A 17,462-nucleotide genomic window follows, 5' to 3' on the forward strand; every position below is an offset into this window, starting at 1 on the left:
TACAGATTGGACGCTTAAGCAGAAGGCCCGCGATTTGAACTCGTCGGCCTTTCTCAGGGGGAAAGAGGAAGCTGTCTGTTCAGGTAGCAGCTCTCCTCTGTCCTGTCAGCTGGCTCAGAGTCAGGACTGATGACACAGGTTTTCATTTTCAATGGTGGCTGCTTGCACACACTCCCAAGACACCACAGCTTTCCAGCAGCTGAACCCACGCTGGTGTGCTGGGTGGGCAATGGCTGGCTGCCCTGTGACGCCCTCTACACTGGGGTCCCAGACCTGTCCTCTGACCCCCTCCATCTCTACTACTCCCCCTACACCAGGGCAGCCCTGCAGAGTCTGGGGATCAGTGCCCTGGGACCTAGCAGCTGCCCGTGTGGGGGCTGAGAAGCTATGGCTCGTCCTGCTGGACCGTGCCCATGTTGGCTCCCTCCTGTAGACATGCTTGGTTTTCTCTGCCCAACTCCTGAGATGCAGCCCAGCATTAGCTCAACCCACACAGCAAGCCCCCCCTTCCTTCCCGTGAGCAGCAGACCTCTCTTAGCAGGGCCGCAGGGTCTCCGCATGCTGTCTTGGGACTGACTTCGCAGGTTCTGTTGGGTGGGCTTTGTTCGCATCGAATGTGTGATTGCCTGAAGCCTTTGTCAGTCTCTCTTGATCTTGTGATTTGGCGATCAGTTCTCGTTAATCACGAAAATGACAGGCATCTGCCCGCTTCGGGCTGGCGTTCGCCATGTGCTCGTCTTGGAAATGATTGCTCTTCCCTCTCATGCTTCCCTGTTCGGCACCTGAACTGATGGGACAGACTTCAGCGACACCAGCCCCTTCTGCTGCCCAGGTGCCCCTCTTCCCGGCCACTCCCTAGGGTTGAAGGTCCTTATTAACCCTCAACTCAGGCCACAGCCCCAAGGTGCACTGCTCTTGCAGATTCCTCTCTCAGTGAATGGCCTCTCCGTCCACATGGTCTCCCGGAAACTGCCCCGGGGTCACTAGTCACCACTCAGCCTTTGCCAGTTTCACTCTGTCGCTGTGCCTGGCTCCTCCTCACCGCTCCACCGCTGCCCTCGTCTCTGGCCTGGCTCTCCATGGTTGCCCCTCTGTACCTGGTGTCCACTTGGTCCCAGATCATCATCAGTTAGCCTGCGTCCTCTGCCTACGCGCCTCTTAGTGGCCCCTCTACTCACAGTCTGAATGTCTCCCTGCCCCTGAGGGCTCAGCCCTGCCCGACGCCATAGCTTCCCCTCCAACCATGCCGCTCAGCTACGCTTGCGTCCTTCCTGTCCCGCACATCGCAGGGCTCCGCAGGTGCTGCTCCCGCTGGCTGGCAGGCCGTCTCCCCAGCCCCTCCTAATGAATTCCACAGCACCCAGCCCGGCCCTTGTCTCCTCCAGGGAGACTTCCTTGAGCCTGCACCCATGAGCAGCTCCACTTGGGTAGTTCTCTTTTGCTTCCTTCTCTACTCCTTTGCGCACTCACCCTGCGCGGCTCCCTTTCCAAGGTGCTCCATCTCCCAGCTGCTTCTGACTTGGTCCCGTAACTGCCAAGGGCGCAGGAGTCGCCCTGCCTGCACCTGCCCTCCCGAGACCCCCCTTGCAGTGGGAGCAGGAAGTTCCCTGGCAGAATTATGACCTTCGTGCGGGGGGGGCTCACGTCTGATTTCCAGCCAGGGGCCCGTAGCCTGGCAGCCTGCAGCCACTCAGGATTGGAGGCCTGTGTGTTATTGTGAGGCCAGAGGGGCTTGTGGACAAAGACACGAGGAAGAAAGGGCTGGTGATCTGTTTCCGAACATCGGTCACTGAAGACCAGATGGGTCATAAGAGCCCAGTCTGCAGGCGAGGAGTTCTGGATCAAGGACGGTTTATCCAAAGCCCCTGCCTCTGCCTCAGACGGCCAGCCCTCCATTGCCCTGACTCCCGAGGCCCCAGAGGCTGGCCAGTGTGAGAAGCTGAGGTTTTCTGCTGCTCAGGCTGTTTCCGAAGGGTCTGACAGCCGGAGGCTTTCTGCTGACCAGGATGCCCGGCCAGTGGTGCACTGGGGCCGGTTCACACTGGCTCACAGGAGCTGAAGAAGAAACTTTCAGAAGGGTAGCAAGCTGGTGCTGAAACTGTCGGTAGTTTGTGCTCGTTTCGGCTGCACATACATGGAGGCTGGACCCACACAGGGAAGACTGGCAGGGCCTCTGCACAAGGATGACATACAGATTCGTGCCGCATTCCATATTTAAAATATAATAAATGAAACTGCTGGCAGTTTAAAATTGGCCATGGTAGCAACATTTATCCCACAAAAAATGGAGAACATTATAAAACAGGTGTGTGTGGGTATGGATGTGGGTGGAGAGAGAGAGAGAGAGAGATGGCTTACCAGCAGCCCACTCCCTTTAGTAAGTCCCTCTTAGGAAGAATCCCCAGTGCCACTGGTCCAATGGAAGATGCTGATGTGGACGCCGCTGGTTGCCCTGGCAACCAAGGAAGGCTCCAAGGAGGTGACTTTCCCCCTGGCAGGGTGTAAGAGGTTCAAAGAGCATTCCCAGGAAAAGTCAGGGTCCTGCCCTCCTCCCCGACAACACCAGGACACCCTTGTCCGAGGCAGCCACTCACACCAACCTCCCAGATATGATTTCAGAGAGACCAGTGCTCTTATGAACATATATGCACCGGGTTTTGCGTCCTTGCACAAAAGGGCCCCTGGCATGCTTTCTGCACCGTGCTTTCCTCTATTAACCACGTGTCTCCCAGCTCTGCTCTCAGTACCACACAGCACGGCCCCCGTCTTTGCAACAGCTGCCGGATAGTCCGCCTACGAACATTTTCCCGTCATTTATATAATCAGTCCTCACTGATGAGCATTTAGGTCCATTCAGCCTTCTGATGATAGCTCTCTGAGATCCCTGTGTACTTGGGATCTAGTCCTGGAATTGCTGAGTCAATCTCCTACGACAGTGATAGAGGCTGGACTCCTAAATAAAGAAACAGTAGGTATATAATAACCCAGAGGAGTGGAAAGGATGCACATGCTCAGGAGGCCACAGGATGGGATGGGAAGAGCACTGGCCTTGGAGCCCAAGAGGATTGGGCTCAGTTCTGAGCCCTGCCATATATCCTGGCACCAAACAAAGTATCGGCAGGCCTTTGATAGAGGGAAGCAGGATATTAAAACTCTCTGCTCACATGGACATCCACAGGAGGCCTGACCAGAAACAACGGACACACTCAGACCAGGAAATTAAGGAGAATTTTAAAAGAACCCTCCTGCTTATCAAGTGATGGATACATAAATGAAACATGGTCTTTACAGTCAATGGAATTAAAGGAAGACGAAGAAAAAGGCACACAACCACTGCCATGGAGGGAATTCAACTCAAAGAGGCACCACCGGACAGAGTAGAACTTCCCACGAGGATTTATGAAGTTGCAAATCTTTATGGAAGTAGACTCTCATGGGTTTTTTTCGGAGGTGCAGGTGGTAGATTTGAATCCCTCATATGCTGATTAGCAGGATTCTTGAATGGAATAATGCTCAGCACTGGTACATGCTACGACATGGGTGAACATTGAAAACCTTATGCTCAGTGCCAGAAACAAAACCCCACACATGGTGTGATCCCAATGATTGAAATATCTATAGCTGAGTAGATGATGCTGGACAATCCAATGCACAGCAGAACAAAATGCTGCCCGGTCCTGGGCCGTCCTCACCGTTGTTCCGATGCCGGAACCCATTGTTGCAGCACCTGTGTCAATCCATCTCTGTAAGGGCCTTCTCTTTCCCTGCCCCTGTCTTTCTTCAGGAATTGGTCTCTCCTGACAACACGTCCAAGGTATGTAAGACTAAATTTTACCTTTCTAGCCGCTAACAAGTATTCTGGTCTTACTCGTCCAAGACTCTTCTTTTTTGTTTATAATTTTAGCATTCCATGATACTTAAAAAAACATTTTTAATTAATTGTTTTATTGGGGGCTCTTACCGATCTTATAACAATCCATAATTCATTTGTATCAAGCACACTTGTACATATATTGTCAACTTCATTTTCAAAATGTGTTCTACCTGTGCCCTTGGGATCAGCTCCTCTTTCTTCTCCAGCACCACAGTTCAGATGCGTTCCCTCTTCTGAAGTCTTCCTTCTTCCATGTCCAACTTTCACATGCATATGAGACAATTGAAAAAGACCATGGCTTGGGTCAGGCACACCTTAGGCCTCAGAATAACATTCTTGCCTTTCAATACTCTAAAGAGGTCTGCGCAGTACATCTCATTTACTTAATGAAGTGCACCTTTTGACCTCTTGACTGCTCTTCCAGGGGACTTCCATGAGCATTGATTGTGGATCCAAGCAGGACAAAATCCTTGACAACGTCAGCCTTTTCTCATGATGTGACCCCTGGGTCCAGTTGTCAGGATTCCCTTGAGTTGTCATCCACACTGAGGCTGCGATCTTTGACCTTCACCAGCCAGTGCTTCAAGTTCTCTTCACTGTCAGCTAGCAAGGCTGTGCCATCTGCATATCTCAGGTTGTTAATAAGCCTTCCTCCAATCCTGATGCCGCATTCTTCGTGTAAGCCAGCTCCTCTGCTGGTTTTCTCAGCATACAGATTGAACAAGTATGGTGAGAGGATACAACCTTGACACATACCTTTCCCGATTTTAAACCATGCAGTATTCCCTTGTTCGTACAACTGCCTCTTGATCCAGGTACAAGTTCCACATGAGTCCATGTGGAATTCCCATTCTTCTCAAGGGTGTCCATACTTTGTTATGATCCATATAGTTGAATGCCTTGGCATCGTCAAGGAAATACAAGTAAACATCTCTCGGGTATTCTCTGCTTTGAGCCAAGATCCATCTGACATCAGCAATGATATTCCTTGTTCCAAATCCTCTTCTGAATCCACCTGAATCTCTGGCAGCTCCTTGTCAGTGTGCGTACTTCATTGGATGATCTTAAGTAAAATTTTGCTGGCATGTAACATCAGCAATATTTGTATAGTTTAAGCATTCTATTGGGTCATCTTTCTTTGGAATGGTTACAAATGTGGATCTTTTCCAGTCAGCTGGCTAAGTAGCTGTCTTCCAAATGTCCTGGCATAGATGAATGTTCCCAGTGCTTCATCGGCTTCTTGGAACATCTCAATTGGTATTCATCAGGTCCTGGAGCCTTGTTTTTGGCTGATGCTTTCAATGCAGTGTGAACTTCCTTCAGCACTGTTGGTGCTTGCTCTTAAGCTACCTTCTGAAATGGTTGGATGTTAACTGATCTTTTTGGTACAGTTACTCTGTAACTGCCTGCATCACTCAATAGCTTGTTCCTGGAGTCTTTCAAAACGCAGCTCAAGGCTTGAATTTTCTCTTCTGAGTTCTTTCACTTTAAGATACGCTGAATGCGTTCTTCCTTTTTGGTTTCCGATCTCCAGGTCTTTGCACAGTTCATTATAATATTTTACTTTGTCTTCTCAAGCTGCCCTTTGAAATTGTGTATTCAGCTTTTTGACTTCATCAGTTCTTCCATTTGCTTTAGCTACTCTACGATTAAGAGCAAGTTTCAGAGTCTCTTCTGACATCCACACCAATCTTGTCTTTCTTTCCTGTCTTTTTAATGACCTTTCTTTCTTTCTTTCTTCATTAAGGACATTCTTGATGTTCCCCCGCAGCTCACTAGGTCTTTCCTTATTAGTGTTCAGTACCTCAACTCTCATCTCAAGATGCTCTAGAAAGTCAGGTGGGATAGACTCAAGGTCATACTTTGGCTCTCGTGGACATCATTTTCTTTAGCTTCAACCTGAACTTACATGTAGGCCATTGATGGTCTGTTCCACAGTAAGCCCCTGGCTTGGTTTTAGTTGCTGATATTAAGCTTCTTGAGCGTCTCTTCCAACAGATGTAGTTGATTTTATTTCTGTGTATTCTATCTGGATAAATTCATGTGAATTTTCATGTGAAAGGTATTTGCTATGAACAAGTCATTGGTTTTTATAAAATTGTATCATGTGATCACCAGCTTCATCTCTATCACCAAGTTCATTCCATTTACTGTTTCAGTTAGTTTGTTGTGTCAACCTGGCTGATGTGGGGTTAATTGAGGGGTGGAGGGGTAAATGGCTCGGTGAGCCTCCCCTTTCTAGTTCTTGGGTTTCTTGCTTTCTGATGATCGGACCAGGGTGTAGCTGCCTTAGCCAGTTCCCTGCTTTAGCTGGCAAGGCTAACTTCCTGCAAGACATCCCCGAGGAGAAGCCACATGGACCTAACCCAATACAGCCCTGGGTGCTGGAGCACCCGTGTGGAGACCCCAGCCAGCTCTGAGATGTTTATACATTCACTGACTCAGCTTTCCTCCTGCAGTTGACATCATTGCGTCTGTTTTGTGAGATGGAGAGAACTTTGTGGATTGGTGTTGAATATATGGGTTAGTGTTGGACTTGTGGGCTTGGGCAGCACTGGGTTGGGATGTTTTCCTGATGCACACTTAATCTTTATATAAAACTCTCTCTTATACATGAGTTTCTGTGGATTTGTTTCTTTAAAGTACCCAGACTTTGTATCCAACTTTTGCTTTCCCTTTGTCATCAATTACTAATGTGTCTTGATTACATACCTCATCAATTTCATACTGAAGATATTGGTAGAATTCTTCAACTTCTTCATCACTAGCTTTTGTGTTTGATGTGTAAATGTGAAGAATAGTTGTATTGATTGGATTTACTTGAGGCCAATAGATATAGTCCCATCACAGACAGCATTGTATTTCAAGATTGGTTTTACAATGTCCTTTTTGACAATGAATAGAATGTTATTGTGTAATTCCCAGCAAAATAATTCATCTGAGTTTTCTGATTCATATGGCCAATACCAGTCCGTTTCAGCTCACGCATGCCTTAGAGGTTAATCTTTATGTGTTCTATTTCATTTTTGAAGACTTCCAATTTTCCTAGATTCATACTTCACACATTCCAAATCCTGATTGTTAGATTTTTTGCAGCTGTCTCTTCTGACCTTGAGCCATGTTCCATCAACAAGTGAAGACTCGGCAGTCTCTGGTCCTACCAGCCTTCCTCCATCCAGGTGGGCACGGTCTAGTCTATGAGAAAGCATCTCCTCCTCACTCACACCTCAAGTGCCTTTCAGCTGGAGAGGTCTGTCCTCGCACACTATTTCTGACAATGTTTTGCTTCCATTACTAGGCCTTCAGCACCCGACAATATTTCAAAACGATGCATAAGGCTTTCAGAAGCGACTTCCTCCAAAGTGGGCAGTGGATTCCTTCTTCATTGTCTGCCCTTAGTCTGCTCTCACTTTGGGAGACCCTGCTGGCTTTTGAAATATCAGTCACATAGCTTCCAGCATCACAGCAGCCCATGAGCCACTACGGTGTGGGAAATTGACAGGATAAGGCCATCTTACTACCCGCAAACCTTTAGACCTCCTGAGTCTAAATCATGGAACCCAGGCACTTCTCATGGAAGTAACCCCCAGGCAGCTCAGCGCCCAGCAGCCCTCCTGGACTTGGGAGCAAATAGTCTGGCTTGGGCCCTCATGCAATTCCTTAAGATGTGCTGTTGTTCTGTTCTTAGGGAGAGGATGGGGTACCCATCTGAATGGCTAGACCAGGGCTGTTGTGATTATGTCCAGCTTAATTAGAGCATAATGCAATCACTGAAGCTCTCAACATGTGGAGTTTGCAGAACTATCAGGGTGGGTGGGGCCACACCCAAATACCAACAGGGCCTCGTGGCATCCAAGGCAATGGGAGTTCCTCTTGACCCGAGAGCCAAGAGCCTGGCCTTACTATGGGCTCTCTCTACCCTCCATCTATTATTCACTGTTTGGTGTCGCAGACTAGTGAAGACACACTTTCTCTGGTGTAGTCATCTCACTGAACCTTCCAGAGACTCATTCTTGCCTTAAAAACAAAACAAAAACAGGTACACAAATAACCAACACGATTTTATTGAGATATCATTTAGGTGGCATATAGTTTACCCATTCAAGTGAATGGTTTTTCATGTATTCATAGAGTGTGCAGCAGAGTCAATTGTAACATATTTTTTCATCCCTTACCAAGATCTATGCTATAGTAAACATTCACGTCCCCACCCCCACCTCCACCCCAGCCTGTTGATTTGCTATCTGGATCTCTGGATTTGCCTCTTTTGGACATTTCATATGAATGAGTCTTACAATATGTATCCTTTTGTGTCTGATGATTTATTTTACTAAGCATAATGTTTTCAAGGTTAATCCAGTTTACAGCATATAGTAGGACTTTATTTCTCTTTATGGGTGAATAACGTTTCATTACACGGGTATACCATTTTTTATTTGTCTATTCATCTGTTGATGGACATTTGAGATGTTTCCACTTTTTTGCTATTGCGAATAACCATCAGCATACAGGCTTTTGTGTGGACAGATATTTTCATTTCTACTAAACAGTTTGTTTAACCATTTGAGCACTGCCAGACTGGTTTCCATAGAGGCTGCACTATGTTACATCTCCGTCAGCGATGCCTGTGGCCTTTAGTTTCTCCACACCCTCCTCCATTATACTGCAGTTATTGTTAGGTGCCACTGACTTGGCTCCAACTTTTATCAACACTGTGTACAGCAGGGTCTATGTGTAACCACTGTTGAACGATCTTCAGCTAGATTTTAATTGCATATATTAATGATATTGTTCAATAATGTCCACATTCTGTTGGGTCACCTTTCTTTGAAATGGATACAAATATGGATCATTTCTGTCGGTTGGCCAGGTAACTGTCTCCCGAGAAAGAGAAATAGATGAGTGCTTCCAGGGCTACATCAGTTTTTAAAAACATTTCAATTTGGATCACATCAATTCTGGGCCCCTTGTTTTTTTGCTAATGCCTTGAGTGCAACTTGGGTATCTTCTTTCAGTGCCACTGGTTCTTGCTTCTATTTACCTCTTGAAATGGCTGAATGTCAACCAATTATTTTTGATACAGGGTGAGGTAGTTTATTGTGCCAACCTGGCTGATAAACACATGTGGGATTAATTGGAGGATAGAGGGATAAATGGCTCAGTGAGCCTCGCCTTTCTTGTTCTCGGGTCTCTTGCTTTCTGATGGTTGGACTAGGGTGTAGCTGCTTTAGCCAGTTCCCTGCTTCAGCTGGCAAGGCTCACTTCCTGCAAGGCATCCCCAAAGAGAAGCTGCATGGACCTACCCTGATGCAGCCTTGGGTGCTGGAGCACCCGTGTGGAGACCCCTGCCAGTGCTGAGATGCTTACAGGTTCACTGACTTGGCTTTCCTCCTGCAGTCAGCATCATTGCTTCTGTTTTGTGAGATGGAGGAGGTCTTTGAGGATTGATGTTGGACATCTGGGTTAATGTTGAATTTGTGGGCTTGGGCAGCACTGGGTTGGGATGTTTTCTTGATGCACACTTAACCTTTATATAAAACCTTCTCTTATGCATGAGTTTCTGTGCATTTGTTTCTCTGAAGTACCCAGTCTAACACACAGGGGCGGGGGGGAGGGGAGGTTGGGGAAGATGAGTATCAAGATTGGAGGAAGGCTCATGAATTACCTTTGAGATGCAGATGTTACAACTTTGCTAGATAAAAGAGAAGAGGATTTGAGACACTTGCTGAGTAAGCTCAGAGACTGCAGAACTCATTTTGTATTACAACTCACTGTAAAGAAAACCAGAATTTTCCCTACTAGGCCAAGAGACAACATCATGGTACACAGAATTAAGATGGCCATGTCAAGGATTTCATTTTACTTGGGTGCACAATCAATGCTCACGATGCACCTCTTTTAAAATGCTGAAGAGTAAAGATGCCCTTTTGAGAAGTAAGGTGTTTCTGACTCAAGCCATGGTGGGTTCAATTCCTCATAGACTTTGTACAACTCGACAATGAATACAGAAGATCCTAGAATGACGATGCCTTTGAAGTTGACAAAGAATATTGAAACTACCACGGCCTACCAAAAGAACAAACAAATCTTTCTTGGACAGAGGACAGCCAGAACGCTGCTTAGCAACGAGGATGGCAGGACTTCCTCTCACAGACTTTGGAAACGGGCACCATGCTTGGCAGAGGGTCAATGACAAAGAGGAAGACTCTCGATGAGCGCTCGACACGTAAGGACAGTAGTGAGTGAGGAAGACGCAGGCTGAGTAGGATTACGTTCTGTGTGACGTGGGTCATGATGAGCCGGCGCTGACCCAAAGGCACCTAAGAAAGCAACACACATCCGTCTAGCCACTACCCATTAAAAATATGCGCCATTCCCATCTCCCCAGCAGGTTCCCTTGGAAATGACCCCCACAAGGGCAGCCTCTCCTCCGACCGCTCTAGAGTAGTCTAGCCTGCTCTTGAACTTCCTATCAGCAACATCATACAGTACATGCTCTGTTCTCTGTAACTTCCCTTTATGTTCTGTCTTAGCACAGGGGTGGGGAACATTGTTTCTGCAAGGAATATTTATAATATTCATGGGCATGGATATTCTGTTTAATTAACTCACCCCCTAATGTGATGGTTGGAACGGCTTCTCATCGACGAGGCGTGTGAGGTGAGCTGGTATGGAGGGTTTTGCGGGCCTCGTCTGGCCTGTGGGCCAGATGGTCACATCCCACCCCTGTCTGAGGGATTCCGTCTCCTCTTTGTGTGTATCAGGAGTTCGTTTTTGTTGTTGTGCAGTATCGCATTGTATGCTTAGGATTTTTGTGACTGTTAGTTTCCTCCAAGTTGATTCCAACTCACGGTAACCCCGTGGGTGTAGTTCAAACTGCTCCACAGGGGTGTCTTGGTTGTGATCTTGATGGAAGCAGACACTCCTGTCCGGTTTTTGGGGTGGTTTTTTTTGTGTGTGCCACTGGGTCGTTTCAGGCATCCAACCTTGATGTGCTACCTCGTGTTAGGTAGGAACTTGCCACGATAATAGAAACCTTTAGTAAACAAACACATCAAAATGCTAAGCTACTCTTTCTTGATACATTTTTTTCTTTCACATGTTTGAAGGTGGTGCTTTTGTCTTTCTCACCCTTCCCAGAAGAATTCTGTGTTTCGCTTCACACCAGGTCAAATGGAAGTTCGAGCGTCGTTGCAGAATGCAAATGTTACACCTTTTTAATGCTCTTTGAGACTTGGAAACAAAACTAAGTCTGCAGGGGCAAGACCAGGGACGTAGGATGGATGGGGGCAAGGTTCCCAATGTATCCCCACAGAACAGTCCTTGCTCCCCTAAAAGAAGGTGCAGGTATGTTGTGATGCAAACACGTCATCAGTGCCACTCTCCTGGTCTTTTCTTAAATCGTGGCTGGCATTTTCAGGTTTCTTAAAATTTATTCATGATAAGTCTCCATAACGGTTGTATGTCTTTAAGGCAAATCTATCCATTTACTCCTTTTGGAATTCTAAAAAATCGTTGCCTTCAGGTTCTGAGCTGACTTCTCTGCCCTGAAATGAACTGGATCAGGTGTCCCCTCTGACGTCACTGCTTTGACCAGAGTGTGCTCTCTGGGCCATAAGGCTAAATCCAAAACACATCCCTCGTTCTCCTGTGCTCCATAGAGCCATCTTCACTATCTTTGATCTTACCTAAAAGACTGGTAGGAGGTTCCACTCTTTGAGTTAGAAGATCTTTCCACACCACCTTTGGCACCATAGAACCAACCGAGAGCTTGCTGATGTCAAGGTGTTGACGGAAAATTGAAAAGGCCCAACCATGTGAGACCCCAGCTTCAGTCATGATGCCTTCCATGCTAATTCTCTGTTTTCCCATTGGTTTCTGAACTCCAGCCACTGTTGCTTCATTTGTGAGTGTGGACAGTCTTCTCTCTCTTGGCTCATCTTTGACGTCTTTCTGACCTTCCTGAAAAATCCTGGTCCCTGTAAGAGCCATTGATTTATGCGTGGCAGCATTCCTGTTTACTTGTGGCAAAGCTTCCGTGACTTGGCAAGAGAGCCATTTGAGTTTTGCCAACAATTTGATACAAGCTCTGACCTCAAACTCATTTCCCTCCTCGTGGCACCAAAACACGCTTCCTTTTGAAGACACCCTAATGAGACTGAGACAAGTGAATGACTGAGAGACTTGGTCTGTGTCCAGTCCCTGAGAGCAGAGCCATGTCTAGCCCCGTTTTGTCTGGGATGAGCCTGTGCAGGTATGAATTGGGACCCTCGTAGCAATACCTTTGTGAGTTCTCCTGCTAATTGGGTAGCGTCCTTATCCCCGTTCTGAATAGGAGAAAAGTAAAATGCAGACGGGCAATGTGGCTTGCCCAGGTCGATCTGATACATAAGCCCAAAGTCCAGCATTTCTGATTTCAACCATAAATCACAAGTGTCGAAGTTCCTTCTTCTATGAAGATGGATACAGGAGATGTTGGGAGCTCGGAGAAGGGAATCAAGGGAAACTATCAGGGAATGTTTCATCAGACCCATGAGTCTCAGATGGAGATGCCCAGAGGGGTGTGGTAACCCCCAAAAACAAACTCACTGCCATTGAGTCGATGCCGACTCAGAGCAACCGTGTAGGAAAGGGCAGAACGGCCCGTCTTTACAGGAGTAGAATGTCTTGTTTTTCTCCTAAGAAGCAGCTGGTGGTTTCGAACTACTCATCTTGCAGTTGGCAGCCCAATGCGTAACCACTATGCCACCAGGGCACCTAGGAGAGTAGCCTAATAGGGATCATAACTGATCAAGGCAGATGACCTCTGAGATACCAGTAATGGAGGCAAAGGGGACAGTAGTAGGGAGTGGTGGAGACTGTGGCCAATGAGCAAGTGCCAACTTGTGTGCTGAAACTGTGCATGTGACCGTGTGACGATGCCAGCAGGGATTTTGGTGGTCTAGAATGCAGCAGGACTTCCAGCAGACTCTGGTGGGAAACTTCTACTCTCTAGGTCAATGCCCAACAGCCCCAGTCAGCCCATTATGTGAATATCAGCCTAGGGTTGGAGGGTGTCCCTTCTATTGGCCAAGAAATTCTGACAGTCAATGCTTTAAAGCGAATTCTCCTGGTCCTGGAAGGTTGCTCCAAGTGTTGTTTGAGACTCGTTCAGGCATTCTGGACCAGGCTTGGCTGCTCTCAGCTCCAAGACGGATGGGTGAGCCCAAGGGGCCAGGTGAGTTTCAGTGGCAGACGCAGCACAAGAGCCACAAGGTCGAGAGCCAGTTGAATCCAGGTCCGAGTTTCCTACACCCCAGTGAGAGGCTAAAGCAAAGCCTGGCACGGTGGGACAGGGCATGGGCCGGGCTGGCGGCTGTACGTGGTGGTTGCATGCACTGATGGGTGTTTTGCTCTCCCCACCACCCCTGCAGATCCTAGAGGAGAACATGAAGCTGGAGTGTAAGTGCCACGGTGTCTCCGGCTCGTGCACCACCAAGACCTGCTGGACCACGCTGCCGCACTTCCGCGAGCTCGGCTACGTGCTCAAGGACAAGTACAACGAGGCTGTGCACGTGGAGCCGGTGCGAGCCAGCCGCAATAAGCGGCCCACCTTCCTGAAAATCAAGAAGCCGCTGTCGTACCGCAAGCCCATGGACACAGACCTGGTGTACATTGAGAAATCACCCAACTACTGCGAGGAGGACCCAGTCACGGGGAGCGTGGGCACCCAGGGCCGCGCCTGCAACAAGACGGCCCTCCAGGCCAGTGGGTGTGATCTCATGTGCTGTGGCCGCGGCTACAACACTCACCAGTACGCCCGGGTATGGCAGTGCAACTGTAAGTTCCATTGGTGCTGCTATGTCAAGTGCAACACGTGTAGTGAGCACACCGAGGTGTACACGTGCAAGTGAGCCCGAGCTCCGCCACCACCACCGCCACCGCCACACGCCCTGCAGCCTCCAGCCGCAGGCAATACTTCAGGGAGGACCAGGTCGCCTTCAGTTTGGAATCACCCTGGCAGGCGCTTCCAAGACCTTCACAGGGCACCCCAGGAGCACGGAGGCTGTCTTCGCCCTGTGCAGGGCGCCTCTCCTAGGCTTCTTCCAGGCCCCTGTGGAAACCGCCCCGGGGGTCCTTGACTCTTCTAGTCCACGCCCACATGCTGCTCCACCCCGCCCCAGACACTGCCCTGGACAGCAGGAGCTCTGGACCCCTGAACCTCAGCGTAGGAATATTTAACAGTTTATTCTGATAGAAATAATATTAATTTATTTAATTAAAAAGAATTCTTTCACCTCATCAGGATCCATTTTCTGCAATCAAAGTGGACTGCTTGTTTTTCTTGTGGGATCCCCTGTGTCTGCTTGTCACTAGACAAGGAGCCGAGTGGAACTGAACCTAATAACCCTTCCTCCCCATGTCTCCGCTAGTCGATTTTGCAAGTACCCCTTTGTAGCACTATGTGTTTAAGGACAAAAGCGGACGCCCTTTATGTATACCTGTATAGACATAGACATAGAGATATACACACATTTATATTTTCGGCTGTTTGCTGCTACATATCCGGAAGGCTAAGCTGGTCCCAGTTTGGAGTCCTTTCCCAGAATAAATGTCCAGTACTTTTTTTGTCCAGTACTTTTGACCTTCCCAATGCAAACTCACCATTAGAAAAGTTCCGTTTGGGATTTGGGAGGTATGTATGTATGCGTGCGTGCGTGCGTGCGTGAGAGAGAGAGAGAGAGAGAGAGAGAGAGAGAGAGAGAGAAAGAGAGAGAGAGAGAGAGAGAGAGAGATGCTGGGGAGGGAGGGAGGGAATGAGAGAGAGATAATAAAACTCACAGCAGTTTTCATCCTTTTGGAAGTGAGCCACGGATCAGAGAGAATATTTTCGAAGAGACTATTTTTTATATGCATATTTTATTTATATTGAGTCTGCCTGTCTCATTCCCCGGTCCAGCTTCTTCACGCTTGCCCTTGCTTTGAAGGGAGGAGGGCTAGGCTGGACATGATGTCCAGCGCACGGGGTCCCCTCCCTGAGTCTCACACAGCTGGGCTCTGGAGTTCCGATTGGCCACGTGAGCAGAAGCCTTCGTGTTAATGAGGAAAGACATAAACCCTTCTCCCTCTCAGCATGTGAAGCCTAAACCTTCCGAGCAGGGCACTGACCTTACATGGCTGCCTGACGTGGGCACTGCAGGATCCTCATTGGGACTCGGGACTTGTCACTAGGCAGAGGTGGGTCGGAAGCTCTATTCCTTAGCACAGCCTGGTGTGCCTCAGGAGGCTGAGAAGCAGGAAGAGGGGCCTCTTGAGACTCAGCCACCAGCCCCAGCAGGGTTTCTTGGACTATGTGGTCACCAGGGCAGACCCAGACCAGCACAGAGGAAGTGTGGAGGACTCTGGAGAGCACATGCCTCGCTTCGCGACTGCAGCCCTGTCAGCACCCCTCTGTCTGGAAAGCCCTCCTCTGGGAGAGAGTGGGTGTTCTGATAGGCCTGTGCCTGCACTTCTCTGTGTGTGCTTACCTGTGTGTGTGCGAGAGAAAGACATTAGGGAGTACTGGTATAGTCGTGTGACTTTGTGCCTTCAAGTACCTCTGGTAGGCTTATGTACATGCTTATCTATCTAGATTTCTGTGTGCTCCTGTGTGTGCCAGGGCATCTGTGTGCCAGGTAGTTTAGGAGTGTCTGTGCACCCACTGGTCCAAGGGTATCTCGGAGGTATCTGTGCTTATAAGGGGACTTCTGGTGTACAACAGATAGTAGAGGCCCTTTGCAATTATGTTGAGCTACCCAAGCGTTAGAATCTCTGAGTCTTGTCCTCATAGCTGCTGGTAAAACTCTGAAACCTAGAAACCACAGCCCAGGACCCCCCATGAACTGGGAGCCCCTCAGTCAAGATTATATCAGACTCCCCATTGTCAGCACTGGGCCAGGTCATAGCATGGCCAAATAAAAGTTAGCTGAATGGTTGATTGGTTTCTTCCTTTGTTTCTTTGTTGTTTTTGTGTTTCCTTTGGTGTCTGGATGGGTGGGTATGGGATGGAACAATTGATTAGATATATGGATGAATAGATGAATTGATAGCTCGATGGATGGATATTGGATGGATGGTTATATGGTGGGTAGATAAATGAATAGATGAGTAGGTGGGTAAGTCGATGGGTGAATGGGTAGATGGATAAAGGATGAGTGAGTGGGTGGATGGATAGATTGCTGGATGGATAGATAGATGGATAGATGAGTAAAAGGGTAGGGGAGTGGATGGATAAGTAAAAAGAAGATAGGCAGGGATTTCCAGAGCCCCTCCCCACACATCACATTTCATTGTTACCTTGGAAAATCCCCAACATCTGTGAGTTGGGGAACACTTTCCAAATCTCTACCTTTTCTCCTCCTGACCTTGTTGACACTTGGGAATGAAGGAGGTTCTGATCCATTGTCTCAGGCTGGATTCCCAAGAGAAGCAAAACCAGTGAATCGTATACATATATCAAGAAAATGCTCACACAGTTGTAGAAGCAGGCAAGCCCAAGTCCAGGCAGAGTCTAAGTCAGTGGATCAGATGTTACACCGGAGGTTTCTCCGGCCCCAAATAGCTTCAGGTTCTAATAAGTAGGAAGATGACAGGTTGGTGGCCAAAGAAGTGAGTAAATCCAAGGTCAGCAGGTCAGGCTCATGGCTGCAAGTGAATGTGTCCAAGGTTGGCAGATCAGATGGAAGGATGCTGACAACCACCAGTACAGCAGGCCATTGGCTCAAATCCAGCACAAAATCACAAAACAAAATAAAAAACAAATTGATGAATCAAATGCAGGTACCAGACCCTGGAAAGAGCAAGCAAGATTTTCCACAGTGTCCGTGGATATTGGAAGCAGAGGAAATTACCTTTCAATTGATTGCATCAGGACTGTGATCTGAGAAGGAATATTGCTTCCCATCCTAATCTTTGAGCAGATCCTGCTTTGGTAGTAATTACATTGTATTAATCACATGATAGGGAATTGCTAGGTTTTAATGGCCAAGTCGTTGAGAATCTTGGCCCAGTCAAGTTGACACAAAGCCTAACTACTACAACAACCCCCCAAGATGACAATTTACATAAATATGACATCAGAAAAGCTACCACAATGTCCTCTTTTACTGTGTAGATGAGGAGTAAGTAGCCTGCCCTATAAGAAGAATGGCCAAGTTAGGCGCCTGGCCCCCTCAGCATACTACTGATTCTCAGCCCCAAGTCCTGCCCAATCTCTGAGCAGCCCAGCCCAATCATGGCTCTCTATGCTGCTGCAGCTTGCGCTCTGGGCATCTGTTTCCCCAACTGTGAATTCAGGATAATACTTACTACCTGTCTCACAGAGCTACCATAAGGATGTTCCCAGTAAAGGTTGTTTGTCACTTTTGTGTTGTGAAAAAAAATGGATGAATGCTAATTATTATTGATTATTATGATTGATATGATGATGATTACCCCCACAACAATATGCAGTCTATAGTAATAAATATTTGACAATGTATTTGGCAAAAGCATTTTCTCCTCTTTGGTTTATTCTTAAAGTGGCTTTTCAACAAAATTCACTCAACTGCCATTGATTAGATTCTGACTC

General features: G+C 47.7%; 1 protein-coding gene and 1 non-coding gene across 2 annotated transcripts in view; both read left to right on the plus strand.

Moving 5' to 3' along the window:
- The window catches only part of WNT7A (Wnt family member 7A), an 83,438-nt gene extending 69,671 nt beyond the window's left edge, over positions 1–13,767 (plus strand). Inside the window, exon 4 of the mRNA XM_075550763.1 lies at positions 13,288–13,767. Within this exon, the coding sequence (XP_075406878.1) occupies positions 13,288–13,767 (480 nt within the window). The remainder of the gene's footprint in view (positions 1–13,287) is intronic.
- On the plus strand, positions 2,112–2,218 carry LOC142449527 (U6 spliceosomal RNA). Its single transcript, XR_012784680.1, has one exon. It is a non-coding gene; the product is annotated as a U6 spliceosomal RNA (small nuclear RNA).
- Positions 13,768–17,462: the final 3,695 nt, after the last annotated feature.

The sequence above is a fragment of the Tenrec ecaudatus genome, chromosome 5, assembly GCF_050624435.1.
Source record: "Tenrec ecaudatus isolate mTenEca1 chromosome 5, mTenEca1.hap1, whole genome shotgun sequence".
NCBI lineage: Eukaryota > Metazoa > Chordata > Mammalia > Afrosoricida > Tenrecidae > Tenrec > Tenrec ecaudatus.